The 17,327-nt window shown below is 38.4% G+C and overlaps 1 protein-coding gene across 1 annotated transcript in view; it reads right to left on the bottom strand.

The window, feature by feature from the left end:
* The window catches only part of noc2l.L (NOC2-like nucleolar associated transcriptional repressor L homeolog), a 57,569-nt gene that overhangs the window by 19,880 nt on the left and 20,362 nt on the right, over positions 1 to 17,327 (bottom strand). The window contains exons 13-16 of the mRNA XM_018225976.2: positions 11,412 to 11,525; positions 10,176 to 10,277; positions 6,795 to 6,938; positions 2,675 to 2,788 (exon numbers count right to left, since the gene is read on the bottom strand). Of these exons, the coding sequence (XP_018081465.2) occupies positions 2,675 to 2,788; positions 6,795 to 6,938; positions 10,176 to 10,277; positions 11,412 to 11,525 (474 nt within the window). The remainder of the gene's footprint in view (positions 1 to 2,674; positions 2,789 to 6,794; positions 6,939 to 10,175; positions 10,278 to 11,411; positions 11,526 to 17,327) is intronic.

Here is a 17,327-nt window from a genome sequence, read left to right as displayed (position 1 = left end):
AAAAACTGTTATTTTTAAAGTTTGTTCCTGCTTTGCTTGTTTCTGCCAGTAGTAGTTTGTGGATGATCACCTTGCAAGGTTCTATTACTTCCTTCCCAAACTCACCTATAAAATATTAAGGAGTATGTAGGGTTCAGAGAGGGTCCACCTTTCCTCTCCCTCTCCAACCAAATGCCAGCTTATACTAAGGCAATGGATACACGGCTTTGACATACACTTAAAAAAGATAAAACGCACACACTAAGGGTAAAACCATGAAACTGATATCGATCATAGCTGTGATCAGAACTCTTAGCCCTACATATAATACAGGTGCAGGAGAGGAGCCGTTACAAATACTTTTACAAAAGAATATGCAGTTTCAAAATACAAATTGCTAAAAGAGAGCCACACTGCCGCCTAGTGGGAAACAGTCTCAGAAATAAAAATGATCAGAAACTGATGCTCCTGTAATCCCTTGAGCCATCAGCTCCGGCACAGGATTACCATAATGTAAATAAGCATTTGAATCCCATGGCACATTCATTTCAGAACTGCAGCCAAGCTTTAAGTTCCACAGGGAACATATGCTCATAAAGCCCCACATATATTCACTGCAAGCTAACAAGGCTGCAGTACTTACTGCCCAATAGGAACCCTAATAACTTTTAAATGCATAACCCAAAGGGCAAACTCTAAAGTGTCGGCGACAACCCATGGCATAGGGAGCTCTGAATATAAGAAGAGGTGGCAGTGGGGTCACAACATAGTCTGTTTATAATTACCACGTGAGCAACTTGCCTCTGGTTAACTTGTCTGCATCAAATCATTCATCAATCGTTTTCTATAAAGTTCAGTGTATAAAGGAAACTTTATGTACTCCTGAACTACAACTGCTAATGCACCACTAAAAGTACCAAGATGCTTGGTACATGATTTTTATGATGTCCGTTTATATTCTAAATTATACTGTTTACACTGCAAATAATTCACTCTACAATATAAAGTTTCATTCCTGAACCAGTTAACCAGTTGTAATATTGGTGTGTAGACAGCCATCTCAGGTCATTTTGCCTGGTCATGTGCTTTCAGAAAGAGCCAGTGTTGCACTATGGAACTGGTCTCCTACTCAATGTAACAATGTGTCGCAGTGGGACCAGGAATTTACTATTGAGTGCTGTTCTTATATCTACCAGGGAGCTGTTATCTTGTGTTAGGGAGCTGCTATCTGATAACCTTCCAAATTGTAACCTTCCAAAATGAACACTTAAACTACAGATAGTTTACATCATATTAAGTGGCATATTTAAGAATCTTACTAAACTGGTCTATATATTTAAGTAAATCTTGACCTTTTACATCTCGAGTCACCATTTCGTGATGGTCTGTGTATTGCCTCAGAGATCACCTGACCAGAAATGCTACAACTCACAACTGAACAGGAAGAAGTGTTGAAGCAAAAGACAGAACTCTGTCAGTTAATTGGCTCATGTGACCTCACAAGTATGGTTTGTTGGTATGTTTGTGTGCACAGTGAATCGTATGATCCCAGGGGCAGCACTTATTTTTTTAAAATGGCAATTTTCTATTTATGATTACCTAATGGCACATACTACTAGAAAAGTATATCCAGAAAATGGTTTATTTACATGAATAAGGGTTTTGCATGAGCTGTTTTATGCAATATCTTTTTATAGAGACCTACATTGTTTGGGGGGGGTATAGTTTTCCTTTAAGCTGCTGGGGAAAGGGAGGGGATGATATCACTCAAACTTTCTATACAGCAGTAAAGAGTGACTGAAGTTTATTACAGCACAAGTCACATGACTGGGACACCTAGGAAACTGACAATATGTCTAGCCCCATGTCAGATTTCTAAATTAAATATAAAAAGTCTCTTTTGAGAAACAGATTTTCAGCAGAATTTTGCTGGAGCACCACTATTAACTGATGCATTTTAAAACGAACATTTTCTTTCCCATATCAGTGTCCCTTTTAAGCTAATCACAAATCTGTTCTGTCACAATCATCACTTAGAACAGCATAACTAGGGAACTCAAGGTTTTACTATGTGAAAGAACCTTATAACATTCAAAAATACAAAAAATACATGAACATCAGTGTTTATAGCTGCACACAGTGGAAGCGTAAAAACTTCTGTGCAATGTTTACATTGGCTCTGATGAATACATCCAAAGCACACTTCTAACTGGAACATTTACAGCACAATATAAAGTAAAACAATATGATTTAAGAAAAGTCGGTACAGGTATGGAATCATTAATCAGGAAATCCATTATCTAGAAAGCATCCAAATTACGAGAAGGCCAACAGATTCCATACATGTATCTTGATGTTCATGTTCTCATTGTAAATGAAACACAGCAGCAGAGAAACAACTGCATTACAACCAGAACATGTATACATTATGCCATTCTATAGCTACAGTTTTCTATGCGATGGCCCATATACTTGCAACTATAGACACCAGCAGCACTGTGACAGCACATAGACTCTACAGGCCCTGAGACAGGCTGCTGATATGTGATATGTAAAGCCAGTAAACGAAACACAATTTCTTGCCATGATTTCATGCATAACCTGATTCCAACCACTCTTCTCTTCCCAGCCTGTCAACAACTGGCACTGTACAATGTCTGCAAACAGGGTAATCCCAAACAAAATCTTTCCATACCCGCTCCTTGCCACTGATCTCCAGTTGTATCTCCTTCTCACGCAGCTTCTTCCAGTTGCTGTAATATTTAGTCAGGGGAGTCCCCTCATCCTTCGTCTGTTTTTCCCACTTATCCTGAAAAATAAGTCAAGAAGGGAAGGAGTGATTAAATGAGGTGTGTAACAAGCCATTTGGAAAAGCAGCAAAGTGCCAGTAATTAAATGAATTGTACGACGAGTCATTATAAAGTGGGAGCAAGCCAACAGGCTGTCTGGTATGGTTTTGATGTTAAACTTGAGGCAAGCTAGATACATTTACAATTATACAGGCAGCAGAATGAATACAAGCCCCCATATGTAATAAAAGGCACAAAGTTTGCCCAGGAGCATTAACGCATAGCAACCAATAAGATGTTTGCTTTTAAACAGGTGACCAGTAAATGCTGCCTGCTGACGGTTGCTGCTCCTGGGCAAACTTAGTACCTTTTAGTACATAACCGCCAAGGTGTCTTTGAGTCGTCTTAAAGCCAATGCATTTTAAAGGGACTGAACACCTTTAAATTATCTTTTAGTATGATGTAGATTGTCATATTTGAGGCAATTTGCAATTGGTTTTAATTTTTTTTTTATTTGCAGTTTTCTAGTTATTTATTATTCAGCAGCTCTCCAGTTTGCAATTTCAGTAATGTGGTTGCTAGGGTCCAAATTACCCTAGCGAGCATGCATGGATTTGAATAAGAGACTGGAATATAAATAGGACAGGACCTGAATAGAAAGAGGAGTACAGGTATAGGATCCCTTATCCGGAAACCCGATATCCAGAAAGCTCCGAATGGAATGGTTTTCTCCCATAGACTCCATTTTATCCAAATAATCCAAATTTTTAAAAATGATTTCCTTTTTCTCTGTAATAATAAAACAGTAGCTTGTACTTGATCCCAACTAAGACACAATTGATCCTTATTGGAAGCAAAACCAGCCTATTGGGTTTATTTAATGTTTAAGTGAATTTCTAGTACACTTAAGGCACGAAGACCCAAATTACGGAAAGATCCGTTATCCAAAAAAACCCAGGTCCCGAGAATTCTGGATAACAGGTCCCATACCTGTAATAAAAAGTAGCAATCACAATACGTTTGTAGCCTTACAGAACATTTGCTTTTAGTGGGGGCAGTGACCCTCATTTGAAAACTTGAACGAGCAGAAGGCGGCAAAATAATTCAAAAAACACAAAAAATACAAAATGAAGCCCAATTGAAAAGCTGCTTAGAATTAGATGTTCTATAACATACTAAAACTTCACTTTTCGTTGTACCTTTAATATGTTTAATATGTAAAAAAGCAAGAAAGGTAATGGAAAAAAATCACAAGAAAAAAGCCACATTTAATTACATTTAAAGGGGTAGTTAGTATAATAATGACTTTTCAGTATGTTCAAACATGCTGAAAAACACTACGGAGACCAGTTTGATGAGGATCACATCAATGTGGCCCTTGCCAAATAGTAGGGGACAGATACTGGTTGGGCAGGCCATTGTTTAATGTCCATACTTTCATACCATGCTCATTACAGGCATATATATATCAACGGCACTGCCTGTGTAGTCGGTGAGAGTGATTTAAAAAGTGAACCATGTAAAGTTGTAACTGGGAGGCACAGCCTATGAAAAAGGATGAATGTGTTTTCAAATTCTGCGTCATTTTCGAACTCATGAATGCTCGAACTACATCCTTGCAGCTATTTTTGATCTGCTCTTGCTTGGATCCCTTAACAGCTCGGCTGTACACAGCATGCACTTTCAGTCAGGAAAGAAGAAATTGCTAATCCTTCAATCCAATGCAATCAAGCAATGATTATCTCCCAGACAGCGCCTGTCAAACAGACAAATTTGAATCCTCGGCCTCACGCAATTAAACTAAAGACCCCTACAATTGAGTTGCACAGAAAGAGTGATACGGAGCAAGCACATCCTGCTCTAACTATGTGGCACCACCTGCAATCCCACAGCACCACTTCATCCTGCTGCACAGACCACAACACGTGGGCGTCTCTGATCTGACACTTTCCGATTGCTTCTGTCCCTGCGAGGTGGTGCCAGAGTGTCTGAAGCCTGCTCCTGGCACTCCCAGGCCCCTGATTTATATTACCAGCAGTCTGCCATTAAAATATTTATGAAGGCATTACATCCGTGCGTGCTGTTCTAGGGTTGCAGAGGAGATCAGGCTCCGTCAGCCAGCAAACAAAACAATGCTAATTATCAAGATTTATCTGCTCCCTTTGGAGCCAGAGGTGCCTGCAACATACTGTACGGCAAAGCATGGGAGGTCCTTCCAGAAAACACGAGGACAAATGACAGTATTTGCCTTTTATAGGACAAAAGGTCAGGCTCTTGTATTCTATGTCAGATACTTCTACACGCCTGTTATCTGATACAGATACATGCATTGTACAGACAACTGTACATCCTTGTTATTTGTCTTCTACCCTGCCAGCTTCTCTCTACTTAGAGCAACACTGCATGACCTTTAGTGGGCACAAGTCATAAGTGAGATAAGGACACACACTATAAGGATATAGTGTGGCCAAGCACCCAACTGCCTCCATAACAGTGGAAGACCTATGCTGCTCCAATAATATAGAAAGATATTTGTAAACCCATTTTTACCCTGTAGATTAAAAATAAAGGGCATATGTTGCTATGTATGAAAGAAATGCACTCCTCCCTTTCACAAAACTGAAATATTTTCATAAAGCCCCCCTTCAGTACCGTGTGAATGCTCAGTCCTAGTATGTTTGTCCTGACTCCTGCTATGAATTATGTGCAAGTAAGTGTATTTACTGAACAGCAAATGTCACCTTCAAAAGCTGGAGGTAATTGCAAGATTCCCACTGTGGTCTGCGTCAATAGCTTCAGAAGACTTGTGCCTAAAGAATCATCCACAGACTTAAATTTGACACCAACCACTGTAAACTATGAAATACCATCTCAGAAAACCTTTAGCACACAATGACAGGCTATTCGACAAATATTTCACATATGCAATTGCACAAGTTTTTATGTACTGGGCATATTTTCGCCAGATGCAACTACCAACAAAGCTGCAATAACACTGGAACTTTGGTGGGGAAAAGCTGTAAAATCAGTGTCCAGTTGTAAATAAGCTCCTTTGTATTTTGGCTGCATTGCGGTTTTAACTGCACTTATATGCTAAATATTTTTTATAGAACCTCTTTAAAAAGACTAGGAAAGACTAGGCACATTAGTATTGCACAGAACAAAACCAACAATCCTGAGAAGGAAATTAATTTAGCTATTGAGATTTTCTTTTTTTGGAATACCCTATAGGGTGAAGTTCAATGAATAGGTTTTAAAATGCAGCCAGGGTAGCTACAAACCTGTTTAGTGTAGTGTAGGGGTTAACGAACTTTGCAGATGAAGCCTGGGAAGCAATTCCACAAGTGGCACGTTTGTATTGACCCTCGCGGAAAACAGATTTCTAAATTTCCAAAGGCAATGGGGAAACTGTAGTAGTAGCGTTTTTTTTCAGTTGTTAATTTATGATCCTGAGGGTTTCTAACATGGAGACGAAACTTAGGGAGGATATAGTTTAATTACAACCAGAAAGAGAATAGCTTTGGCTAGACAAGGCAAATGATGATACGGATATAATAATAATATTATGCCATTTATCTAAAGGTGGCCACAGACGCACCGATAATATCGTACGAAAACATTTTCTACAATACCGGTGTGTGTAATGAGAGACGAGCCGACCGATATTGACAGAAGACTTGGCTATCGATCAGCTCGCCTTTTAAGGCACCTGAACATTGACCATTGTCAGTGCTGAATTGTCAGATACAGGTAGAATTCTATTGTTTCTACCTGTATATCAGACTAATCAGCCCTAACACGTCTGTATTGAAATGAACGATCTTTCCTGGAAAGATCTTTTCCAGGAAAGGTTGTAATTGTAACCTCTATGGCCACCTTTACACCTTTCGAAATGTAAGAGACAGCTCTATAAGAGGAATACCATTACAAAGTAGACTGGGCGTGGCTTTTAGGCATGAGTCACACTATGATGGGACATCTGCAGGATGGCAACACTCTCTGTAGTCAAGTTCTACCTCTACTCACCACAGCAACTCTGTCAGCCACGCCAAAGGCGCACTTCTGTCTCTTGCTGGTTATGTAGGAAGAGTTCTCTTGGATCTTCTCCAGTAGTTGGCGCATAGGCTTGCAGTAATTGGAAACTTTACATTCCTTCAGGAAAGATTTCAGCTAGAAGGACAAAAATAACAGACGAACAAAAACTCATGAGACGGGCTTCTGAAACAGTAGGCATGCAGCGCGATAATTTATTGGAAACTCCTATCATTGCGTGCTTCAGTTCTGAAGACATATAAAGCGACAAAGTTGAAGTGTGCGCCTTGGATTGGTAAAATAAACAACAATTTGCATTATTTTTAGAGGCAAGCATTTACTCCTGATTATTTTCTAATGAGCATAACAAAATGTGTGCTAGACTGAAACAGTTAGTGGAATAAAAATATTCATCCTTGGTGTAAATCAATAGGAAGGAACTGGTAATATCATTGTGTAAATTGCTTATCATAAGACATTTTTGAAATATGCTCCTAGATTTTATTACAGGTGCTTGTTGGGTACCTTTAGGGCAGTGATCCCCAACGAGTAGCTCGTGAGCATCATGTTGCTCTCCAACCCCTTGGATGTTGCTCCCAGTGTCCTCAAAGCAGGTGCTTATTTTTGAATTCCAGGCTTGGTTGTATTTTGGTTGTATTAAAACCAGGTGTACTGCCAAACAGAGCCTCAATGTAGGTTGACAATCCTCATAGGGACTACCAAATGGCCAATCACAGCACTACTTTGGCACCTTTTTTCATGCTAGTGTTGCTCCCCAACTCCTTTTACTTCTGAATGTTGCTCACGTGTTCAAAAGGTTGGGGATCCCTGCTTTAGGGCAACGGCACAAAGAGTTTTCTAGCAACTTGGCTGACTCTTAGCCACAAGAATGAACCCTATGACACCTTGGAAAAACATAAGAAAAGTCTATGAAAATCACTGTGATCATGGAACACATGTGTCAAATAGGGCAAATATGGCAATTTGTGTGCCATACCCATGATGACTATCATACATCTCTCTCGCTGTTAGTAGTATTTTGGAAATTGGATAAAAAAAAGATTTAATAAGAAGACCTCTCTTTAGTTCTTGCGCTGACTGAGAAGAGTTAAAAGGAACCGTTTCCAGCTGCACAGGAAGAACAGCTATAATGTAAAGTCACATATGCCAAAAAAATAAAAGTGGCTACTGAACCCAGTCTGATTGCGCAATTTCTCCACCTCGTTTCATAAACCCCCTTGTATGCTCTCACACGCCCTGAGGCCGCAGTTCCACAAAGCACAGAACGGCTGTTTGCACATCTGCAGCACGGCTAAGTGAAACTCCCTCTGGCAGGAGACTGTGGGCTCTGTTCCCAACTTTCCTCCGAGAGTGGAAGGCTCTGACATCTGGATAGGGCAGGGACTGGGAGGGAATCTACCAGAGCCGCAGACAGCCTGGGGGTCTTCTACGTGTCAACGTGTGGTCTCAGTGATGACGCATGAGAAAAGGAGGGGAAGAAGGGAAACTTTTCCAAATTTCCATACGAACGTAAATTTTAAGGAACCCACTGTCTCCATGAGCTATAACTTGTCTTCAGTGAGTGAGGAATGAGCAACCTGTGGCCTTCCAGATGTTGCTAAACAAAAACAAACAAGGGAGCAACCCTAAAGCATTTGCCTGAAGGTGGGGTACAGGGGACTGCATTTCAACCACATCAGACTGATTGATCCACATTGCTTCCAGTAGTAAACATGGGCAGGCTTGGAAGGTGAGCTAAGCAGAGGAGGCAGCAGAACTGCAGATAAGCCGACACCCCTGCTCAGCCAGTGACAATGGATATTCAGTTTAGTGTTGTTTACTGAAGCTGTGCCCTGACAATGTGTACTAATATCAAGCTGGAAAAAGAAGTGTTTGTTATGAATGAAGCTTTAGCAGAGGATTACTAAGAAGGGGCAAATGGAACTCGTTCAACAAATAAGTAAATAGGTCTGTGTGACCTGCAGTGCCTAAAACATCCTGAATCCGTTTCAGCTGCAGACTCAGAATAGGAAAGCTGTGAGCTCTTACTGCCTCCAAACAAGAAAACAAATCCCTGACTAGTAGCCAAGCCCCGGACTGTAACCCCCAAGCTGCTGGACTGCAAAAGATCTATGTGGAGGCTCTCTGTGCTTTTATTATTCTCAAATCACCAAGAGTTAATTTATAAGCTGGAATAGCACACTGCTCCGGAGCTAGAATATTCAGTCTGCCAAACAGCTCTGCCGCTTCTTTCTCTCAGCACAGGAAAAGTGCGATTCACCCAGAACGGAGTGCCAAACCAGGCTGCGATTAGCAGGACAGATGCTGTCAGGCTGCCAGCGTTACACTCACGCACCCACTCTGCTCTCTGTAGAACTGCACACCTCCTGTATAATACACCCACGCTATCACACTCCGTGACTGCACCTCCAGTCGAGTATCTGATTATTTGATTAATATCTGTTTAATCTTGCCAATCTGCAGAGCTCATCACACTATTACATTATAAAGTTAACAATAAAACCAGCAATTGATCCCTCAACCCGAAAAAGAACGAGGAATTTACTGCCAACATTAAAAGAAACCTGCTTATAAATATGACATAATGGGAGAAAGGTTTTTTTCTTTTAAAGGGATACATCTCCAAAATAAATCTATACATGTCATTCTTCTCATCCCTAAATGACAACTTTCAACCCAAATAAAAGCATTCTAGTTCCAATGTGATAAAAAATTAGCCAAGCTGGTGCTGGTACTTCTTCACACTGTAGTGGTAAACAGTACAGTTATGTGGTCTGTGACCCATTATTGAGTTTTGGGCTTTCCATGGGAAAAGTAACATCTGTCTGCCCATCCTATTTCTTTTAAGCGTCTTAATGCTTTGTGACTTATGTGGTCCAGCTTGTACAGAACGGTCTGAATCATCGGAATCCGTACTTGTTGTAATTGTAGAAATAATATTCTTGACTTCTACACACCAAACCTACACTGTAATAAAGCAGGGTCTCTCTTTTGGCAAAGCCATTATGTAGCCAATTTCTGTACTGCCAGACACTAAAATACAATCAAATCTTCAAAAGAAAGGCTAAAAATGTATAATTACAATGATTAATATTAAGCCTAATTTGCCCAGTGCTGTGGGTGCTCCATTCAATAGTGTGCTGTTTGTCATGGTCTGTTTTACAGTTTTTACTACTATATTGCTAAGTTATTTGGCACAGCCAAAGCCTATTTTGTGTCTTAAATGTAAACTGAGTGATTGGGCAACAACATGGTTTGCAGATACTACTATACATATCAGTAATAAATAACCAAGAAGGCAATCTAAGCAAACATTGCATCCCAATTTTGTATTTACCCAACTTTGTGATGTACCTGTAGAATAGAGGGCAGGACCACTTCAGGAAATCCAATGAAATATGCTTGGCTGTGCAGATATTCCAGTATCTGGTCATAGATTTGCTCAATAATCCCATCCTGCAGATGCAAAGACACCATCCATTAAGATTAAAAATCATGCATTTACTCATGAATTCAATAAATTAATAGCTGGCCATAGAAGTTCTAAAAATATCATCAGTGTGCCTGCTATAGGTGAGCTGAGAACATACTATCCTGACTGATATCCACAAACTATGAATATTGGTTGGTTTGTGGATCAGCCATGTTTCAAAATCTAATCTGCAGACCCACCATATCTGCCAATGCGAGATGCACAGCAGATTAGGTAGAGAAAAGGAGCCGCAGCTTCCTTCAATTCCCTTTGCACTGAATCTGTCTGTTTGGCTTGCGGCCCCATCAGTCAGATACCTAAAGGGATTAGACCGTGTATGGCCGGCTTTAGCCAGAGATTGCCAGAAAGATTCATAGGGAAGTTAAAGAAAAGTAGCCCAGAAAGTAAAAGAGTTAAATGAAAACATGATAGAGATTTCTTATTTTATAAAGAAAGGGAAGAATATTGTACATGGAAAAGGGGATGTTTAAGAACACGGTTAAGATGCAAAAACACTAAACCAAGTCTCTTATGATGCAAAGAGATTCTGGGAAATGGTGGTAAATATTTTCTTTACGGTACCCAACTGTAAAATTAAAGCAAACCCTTAATCTCCTCCTGGGAATGAAGATCTTTTCCCTCAAAATGCAGGTTTATCACAAACTAATTACACATATTCTTATCAAGGCCAGATCCCTTGTGGTAGATAGCTAGAAAGACATCTGGGAGGGATTCTACAAAATATATTTAAAGCACTGCCAGGGCAGTTGCTGATCAGGTCCCAACTATAGACCAATTTAGCACTTATTGCTCATCAATATAGGGCAGGCTTTTATGATCAGCATATTCAGAGCCACAGAAGGTACGCACGTTAAAAGCAGTTTGAATGCAAGTACTCTTTTAGTTTGTATGCAAAGTAGGAGTTGTCCTAGGAAGAAAATCCACTCCATTGGGTATTTCATGAAAATGGAAATTTTAGATTTTCCTGCAGTAATGTACTATGGGGTATGGCGGATCATGAACACTCTGGATTTGGATGCCTGCATCAGTTACTTCCATATCAGTACTGGAATAGCAGAGCCTGAGGTCTATAGAAGGATTACGGAATGGCACTTTACCCTGAAGACTTTCTCTTGCAAATTGGTGTTGGACAGTTTTAGGATCACAGCAAAGTTAATGGGTTTCACACTGATCCGACCAGGCCTCTTGTTAAAATTCACCATCTGGAAGACCTGTAAAGAAAAAAAGATGACTTGTGTAGGTTGAAAAGTGGTTTGTGCTTGCATGTGTTAAAACATAGATGTATTTTAAATTGGATGGCATAAGAAAACATTCTGCTGCTTACTAATTCTTATATTTGTTTCCTCAAACACTTCAGTTAAACCTGGGGAGTCTTTATCCTCTCTAAAAAAATAAAAAGTAAAAAAGTGGAACTTATTTTCCAGCAAGTCATGAATTGCTTGTGATTTTCAACTGTGTCAGCATCCCTATGTAATAATATTCATATGAGCTATAATTGAATAACATGTTTAATATTCATTTGATCTGTTTTATGGACAGATCAGGTATACGCGAACATTATTCATAAAAGCTCTGAATTACGTCTCCTTTTTAATCAAATAGTTTGTAAAAACTATGGCACAAGTCCTATATAATCAATAAACATTCTATATAATTTCTGAAATAATAAAGTTATTCAAGTATTTCCCTCTGAATAATCACACTCATGCAGGAGTCCGGTTTGGATGGACAGCTCAATTAACTATATTGGTGAGCCCTCCTTATATCTCTGCCTGCCTAGACAACCATCTTTCAATAGAGCCATCTCTGACACAAAGCCTGCATGAAGAGGGACGGATTGCAGAGAAGGGAATACTGAAGAGTAACTTGATTACTTCAGAAACAGAACAGAATTTGAAATGAATACTTTATTAAATTTTCGTTGTTTTAAGGTAGTTCCCCTTTATAGAGGTACTCTATCTAGGAGTCGGTTCACAATTTGACCAAACCCTACAACTTTTTGCAGGTTTGACATCCTTACCATTCGTCACACCAAAATCTATATTCTGCTCCTGCAATTTTGGGGAATTCAAATCTGAATGTGCAAATTAGGGTTTGGATTTTTTCCTAAATTATGAATTATGTATTTCACATAATTTATCAATAAACACAAGTGGTGTAGTCTCTCTTTATTCCATAATTGAAATCAGAAATGCAGTATATTCTAACACATTTCCTGTGCCAATAAAAAAAATTAACTTATTTACCTTTTCTTCCAAAAATCCCTAAATCCCAAGCATTGCTAATATGATTTATTTGAAGAGCTACCGTACCATTTATTGCCATTAAATAATAGAAACATCAAAAACATTTGAATCTGTAACAGTTTAGAATCTTACAAACTTTCTTATTGGCCCTCCGCCCCTCTTGATTCTTTTTATATAGTACCGTCAATACTTCATCTGATTTTATCATAATTTCATTTCCCTTGATTAAATGAGAAATGAAAATCAATGAAATCCTGCCTGTTCTTAGTTCTACTACGCTGACTGGCAGATTGACTTCTCTCTCCTTAGTTCCTCTACAAAGGAGTTTTGAATGTAACCTTCTCATACTTCTGCTTTCACCATCGCTTTGGGTACTACTACTATTTTTGTTTAGATACGCTATTGTGGGTGAAGAACTGTATTGTTATCAAGGAAATATCTCTAATAGCTGTCAATACAACTGGTACTGATGTTGATTATCTCAAACCCGTTTAAATATAATTTTAGCATCTCCAAGAAGAGCAAACTTACCTCAATATAAAAATGTATCTGCTGCAACTGATACTCATGAACTGGTCTTAAGTCATACAAAAAAAATAAAAAGGAAATTGTACAAACATTCCTTTAAATGCCACTACGGGTATGGGATCCGTTATCAGAAAACCTGTTATCCAGAAGCTCCGATTATGGAAATTTTTAACTCTATTTTTAAAAATGTGGATTATCTGGATAAAATGATTTCCTTCTCTGTTATAATAAAAGAGTACATTGTTCAAGATATGATTAATCCTTATTGAAAGAAAAAACAAATGTCTAATTGATTTTCTATTAAACTTAAGGTATGAAGATCCAAATTATGGAAAGATCTGTAAAACTCCAGGTCCCATCCCATACCTGTACTACTAAATTGGGTTTGGTTTATTTATTTTTTTTAAAGGACATTTTGGAAAATGATTGTTTTCACCTTCATAAATAAGCCACATCCCAGAAAACCATCTAAATTTCCTCCCAATGAGTTACTGTCTAAGGCAAAACTAATTTTCTACAAATAATTAGGCTGACAACAAAAGAAAATCTGAATCTTATTTTGCTGCAGGGCAACATATTTAAACAAAGTGATGTTTATGCCAGAACCATTTCACACATTACTTCTAATTTCTGTCCAGCTACTTTGATCCTAGCCCCCATATATGTCTCTATTTGCACCTAGGTTTGCGCATGGCACTAGTTTGAGGACCATCTTTATCTCCCATTAGCTACTATGTTCATATGTTAATCAATTAGGCACAGGGTCACATTTTTTAAATAGGTTGATAAGCACCTAAATAAGCACAGCATATGAAATCAAAAACACTTTTATCTGAAACATTCAAGTATCCGTCTTTAAAGAGTTAACGCATACAGAGTCCGTGACTGAGGGCCACAAAGCCTTGGACTGATTTCATAGGGTGCGACACTAGACATGTCCATGGTGTCACTGACAGCAGGAGACTTTCCATCAGCATGTCCTAGCACAATTTGCTAACCAGGCAGTTAGTGGGTGGCACATCTGGCTGCTGTCAGAGAGCCCAGTTTCCTTATGCAGGAAAGAGCATGAGCCATCAAGCCTTGTGTAAATGGAACTATCATAATCTACAGCCCTCATAAGTCTGCAGACGATAAACTGCTCTCTAACTGTGACATAGCCTCTCAAACAGGAAAAAATTGTTAACCCACTTCACTAACAATGGCTCAGAATTCCTGATCAAAAAAACAAAAAAAGTCTAATAAAAATGAACAGACTAAGATCCTTGATTAGAAGGTTGGCTGAGGATGATGGGATTCATCGGTATGGAGTCCACATCTGAGTTCTGTAAATTCCCAATTAAGCCGAAGGGACTTGCCCCAGTTCACAGGCAATCACATACAACATTTTTTTATATCAAATGATATCTGTACCAAGGCCTTTTCTTTTAGTAAAAGAAATAATTTATTTGTATTCACATTAAAAATCAGATACATACTGACCCCACATGGCCCACCTTACGCGTTTCACACCCTCCGGTGCTTAATCATAGATGGGAGTTATGGTCGACAACCTGTATTACCTGTCCCAGGTTAAAATTGCTCAACAATTATCTCATGTAATCGGTTAGCAAAAAGGTTATTATTGACCCTCCCTTGAAAATTAGACAATTTATTCTAAAGTAATATGACACACTCTTAGAGGCCTTTTTATCAAAGGTCGAATTTCAAATTCATAATTTTTTAAATACTCCCATAAAATCGAAACAAGAAATTCGACCATTAGAAATTTATTTAAAAAATTGCATTTATAAACTTGAATGAATGAAATCAACCTGAAAACTCGAATTGAATTTGAAACAGGTTTGACCATAGCCTTGTTAAATCTGCCCCTTAACGATTTTGCTCATAGTTTTGCAAGAAGGTAAAATATGTGGGTATTATCTGGCATTCATCTTTTTTGTGACAACTATAATATCTATGTAATCTACAGTTGTGTTTGCAGTAGCCTTGCAATAGGAAGCTTGGACAGAGTATTGTTTCTGCTCCTTAAGAATTCAGAATGCAATTCTAAATACAAAAATACTTCTGAAAGCTTAAAATGCTGCCATAATTACAAAATAATCACAATGGAGCTGCTTGTACTTTAGCTTGAATTTCCCTTAAGGTTCTTGAAAGATAAAATTGTACTCCCGAATTCAAGCGTAGATGCTTTCACAGGCTTGTCTTATTTGAATGAGCACTATTATCTACAAAATTGCTGGTTCCAAAGAAAGCCACCTTCCACAGCCTTGAGTGAGAGGCCAAAGCTCTGGGGAAAGACACAGCTCCCAAAATGAAGTCTAATAACAAGGTGACATTATCAAAATAAAATACAAACACAATGGTGTGAAATATTTTACACACAGAGGTGAGAAATACAACACACACACACACACACACAATTCTGGATAACAGGTCCCATACCTGTATCGGTTTTTTTGGTGCAAATAAAGACATTTAAAAAACAGAATTTTATCTTTTTAGATGGGTTGTTTAATAAAAGGCACTACGTAAGCCCAGGAGCAGTAACTCTTATCAACCAATTAGTCGGCAGCCTTTACTGGTCACCTGTAGAAGCAAACATCTTATTGGTCACTATGAGTTACTGCTCCTGAGTAAACTTAGTAACTTTTTTTTTTTTACATATGGAGAAGATTTGTATTATGATGCAGTTAGCATTTCAATAACCAATAAAGATGCAGAATAATGATACTTCTAAAATGAACAGCAGCCTCCTATAATGCAGTATTTACCAATTACAATGCAATGTGCTTTTTAAAGGAACAGTAAGGCCAAAAAACTAAAGTGTTGCACTGGTGCAACTGGTGTGTTTGCTTCAGAAACTCTACTTTAGTTTATATAAACAAGCGGCTGTGTAGCAGCATGGGGGGCAGCCATTCAAAGCCGAAAAAGGAGAAAAGGCACAGGATAAACAACAGATAAGCTCTGTAGTATTCAATGGAATACACAGAGCTTATCTGTTATCTACTGTGTGTCCTGTGCTTGAATGGCACACAGCAGCTTGTTTATATAAACTACAGTAGTCTACCTGAAGCAAACACACTAGGTTTACAAATATAAGGCAACAAAGCATTATATTGTAATTCCTTTAAAGCACATTGTTTTTTTGGTGACTGTTCCTTTAATAGTGCACCATAGTTAGTCACATATCATTTTTGTCCCATTTAGTGGCCCACATCTATTGTATGTTCCATTCCATAGTCCCTTACTCGGTTGCACTTGTACTGCTACAGTCCCAGAAATCCATATAGAATTGGGTGTTCCTATAAGGTAAACTCTACCAGTACAGGGTTAGGTAACTCAGATCTCTTTTTTTGGAAACACATTACTTTTTAGGAAAGCAACTTCCAAGCTGGCAACTCTTTCTTAGTACCTGGAGTGCTAACTGCATGTTCAAAACTGTTAATTTAAAGGCGGAGTTTACTATTCAATTACCTTTTAATATGAAACATCCTGAGTCAATTTTCACTTAATATAAGTTTTTGTGTTTTTTTTTTTTTTTTTAGTTAAAGTAACAATACAGTTTGTAATTTTAGCAGCAGAGTCCAGTTTACCCTAGCAACCAGGCAGTGGATAATGAAAAGGAGAGGTCCTAAATAGAAATATATGTAATAAACAGTAACAATAACATTGCAGCCTCTCAGAGCAATAGTTTTGACTGCTGGAGTCAGTGGCCCAGACTTGAAAGCAGTAAAAAGACAGGAGGCAAATAAACCAAAAACAGTAAAAGATGAAAAATGAAGACTAATTGACAAGATGATAAAAATGGGCCATCCTATAACATATTAAAAGACAGCTTAGAGCAGTGAACCCCAACCAGTGGCTTGCAAGCAGATACTTATTTTTTTAAATCCTGGCTTAGAGGCAAGTTTTGATTGCATAAAAACCAGGTGTACTGCCAAATAGAGCCTACTGTAGTCTGCCAGTCCAAATAGGGGCTACCAAATAGGCAATCACAGCCCTTATTTGGCAACCCCAGGAACTTTTTTCATGCTTGTGTTGATCCCCAAAAAAACAAAGTATGGTATTTTGAGTTAACATAAATTGCATGCCTTTATAAATATGCCCTTTTTGAGCTTGTAATGAAGTCTGCCTGCTTATTTCAGCAATGGAATGTAAGTAAAAAATAAATATTTTTATAAATATGCTGTTCATTTTACACCACTTTTAAACTTTCTTGCGGGTCTTTTCCTATAGAAA

This window comes from Xenopus laevis, chromosome 7L (assembly GCF_017654675.1).
Source record: "Xenopus laevis strain J_2021 chromosome 7L, Xenopus_laevis_v10.1, whole genome shotgun sequence".
Taxonomy (NCBI): domain Eukaryota; kingdom Metazoa; phylum Chordata; class Amphibia; order Anura; family Pipidae; genus Xenopus; species Xenopus laevis.
This window is presented reverse-complemented; position numbering and strand designations above follow the sequence as displayed.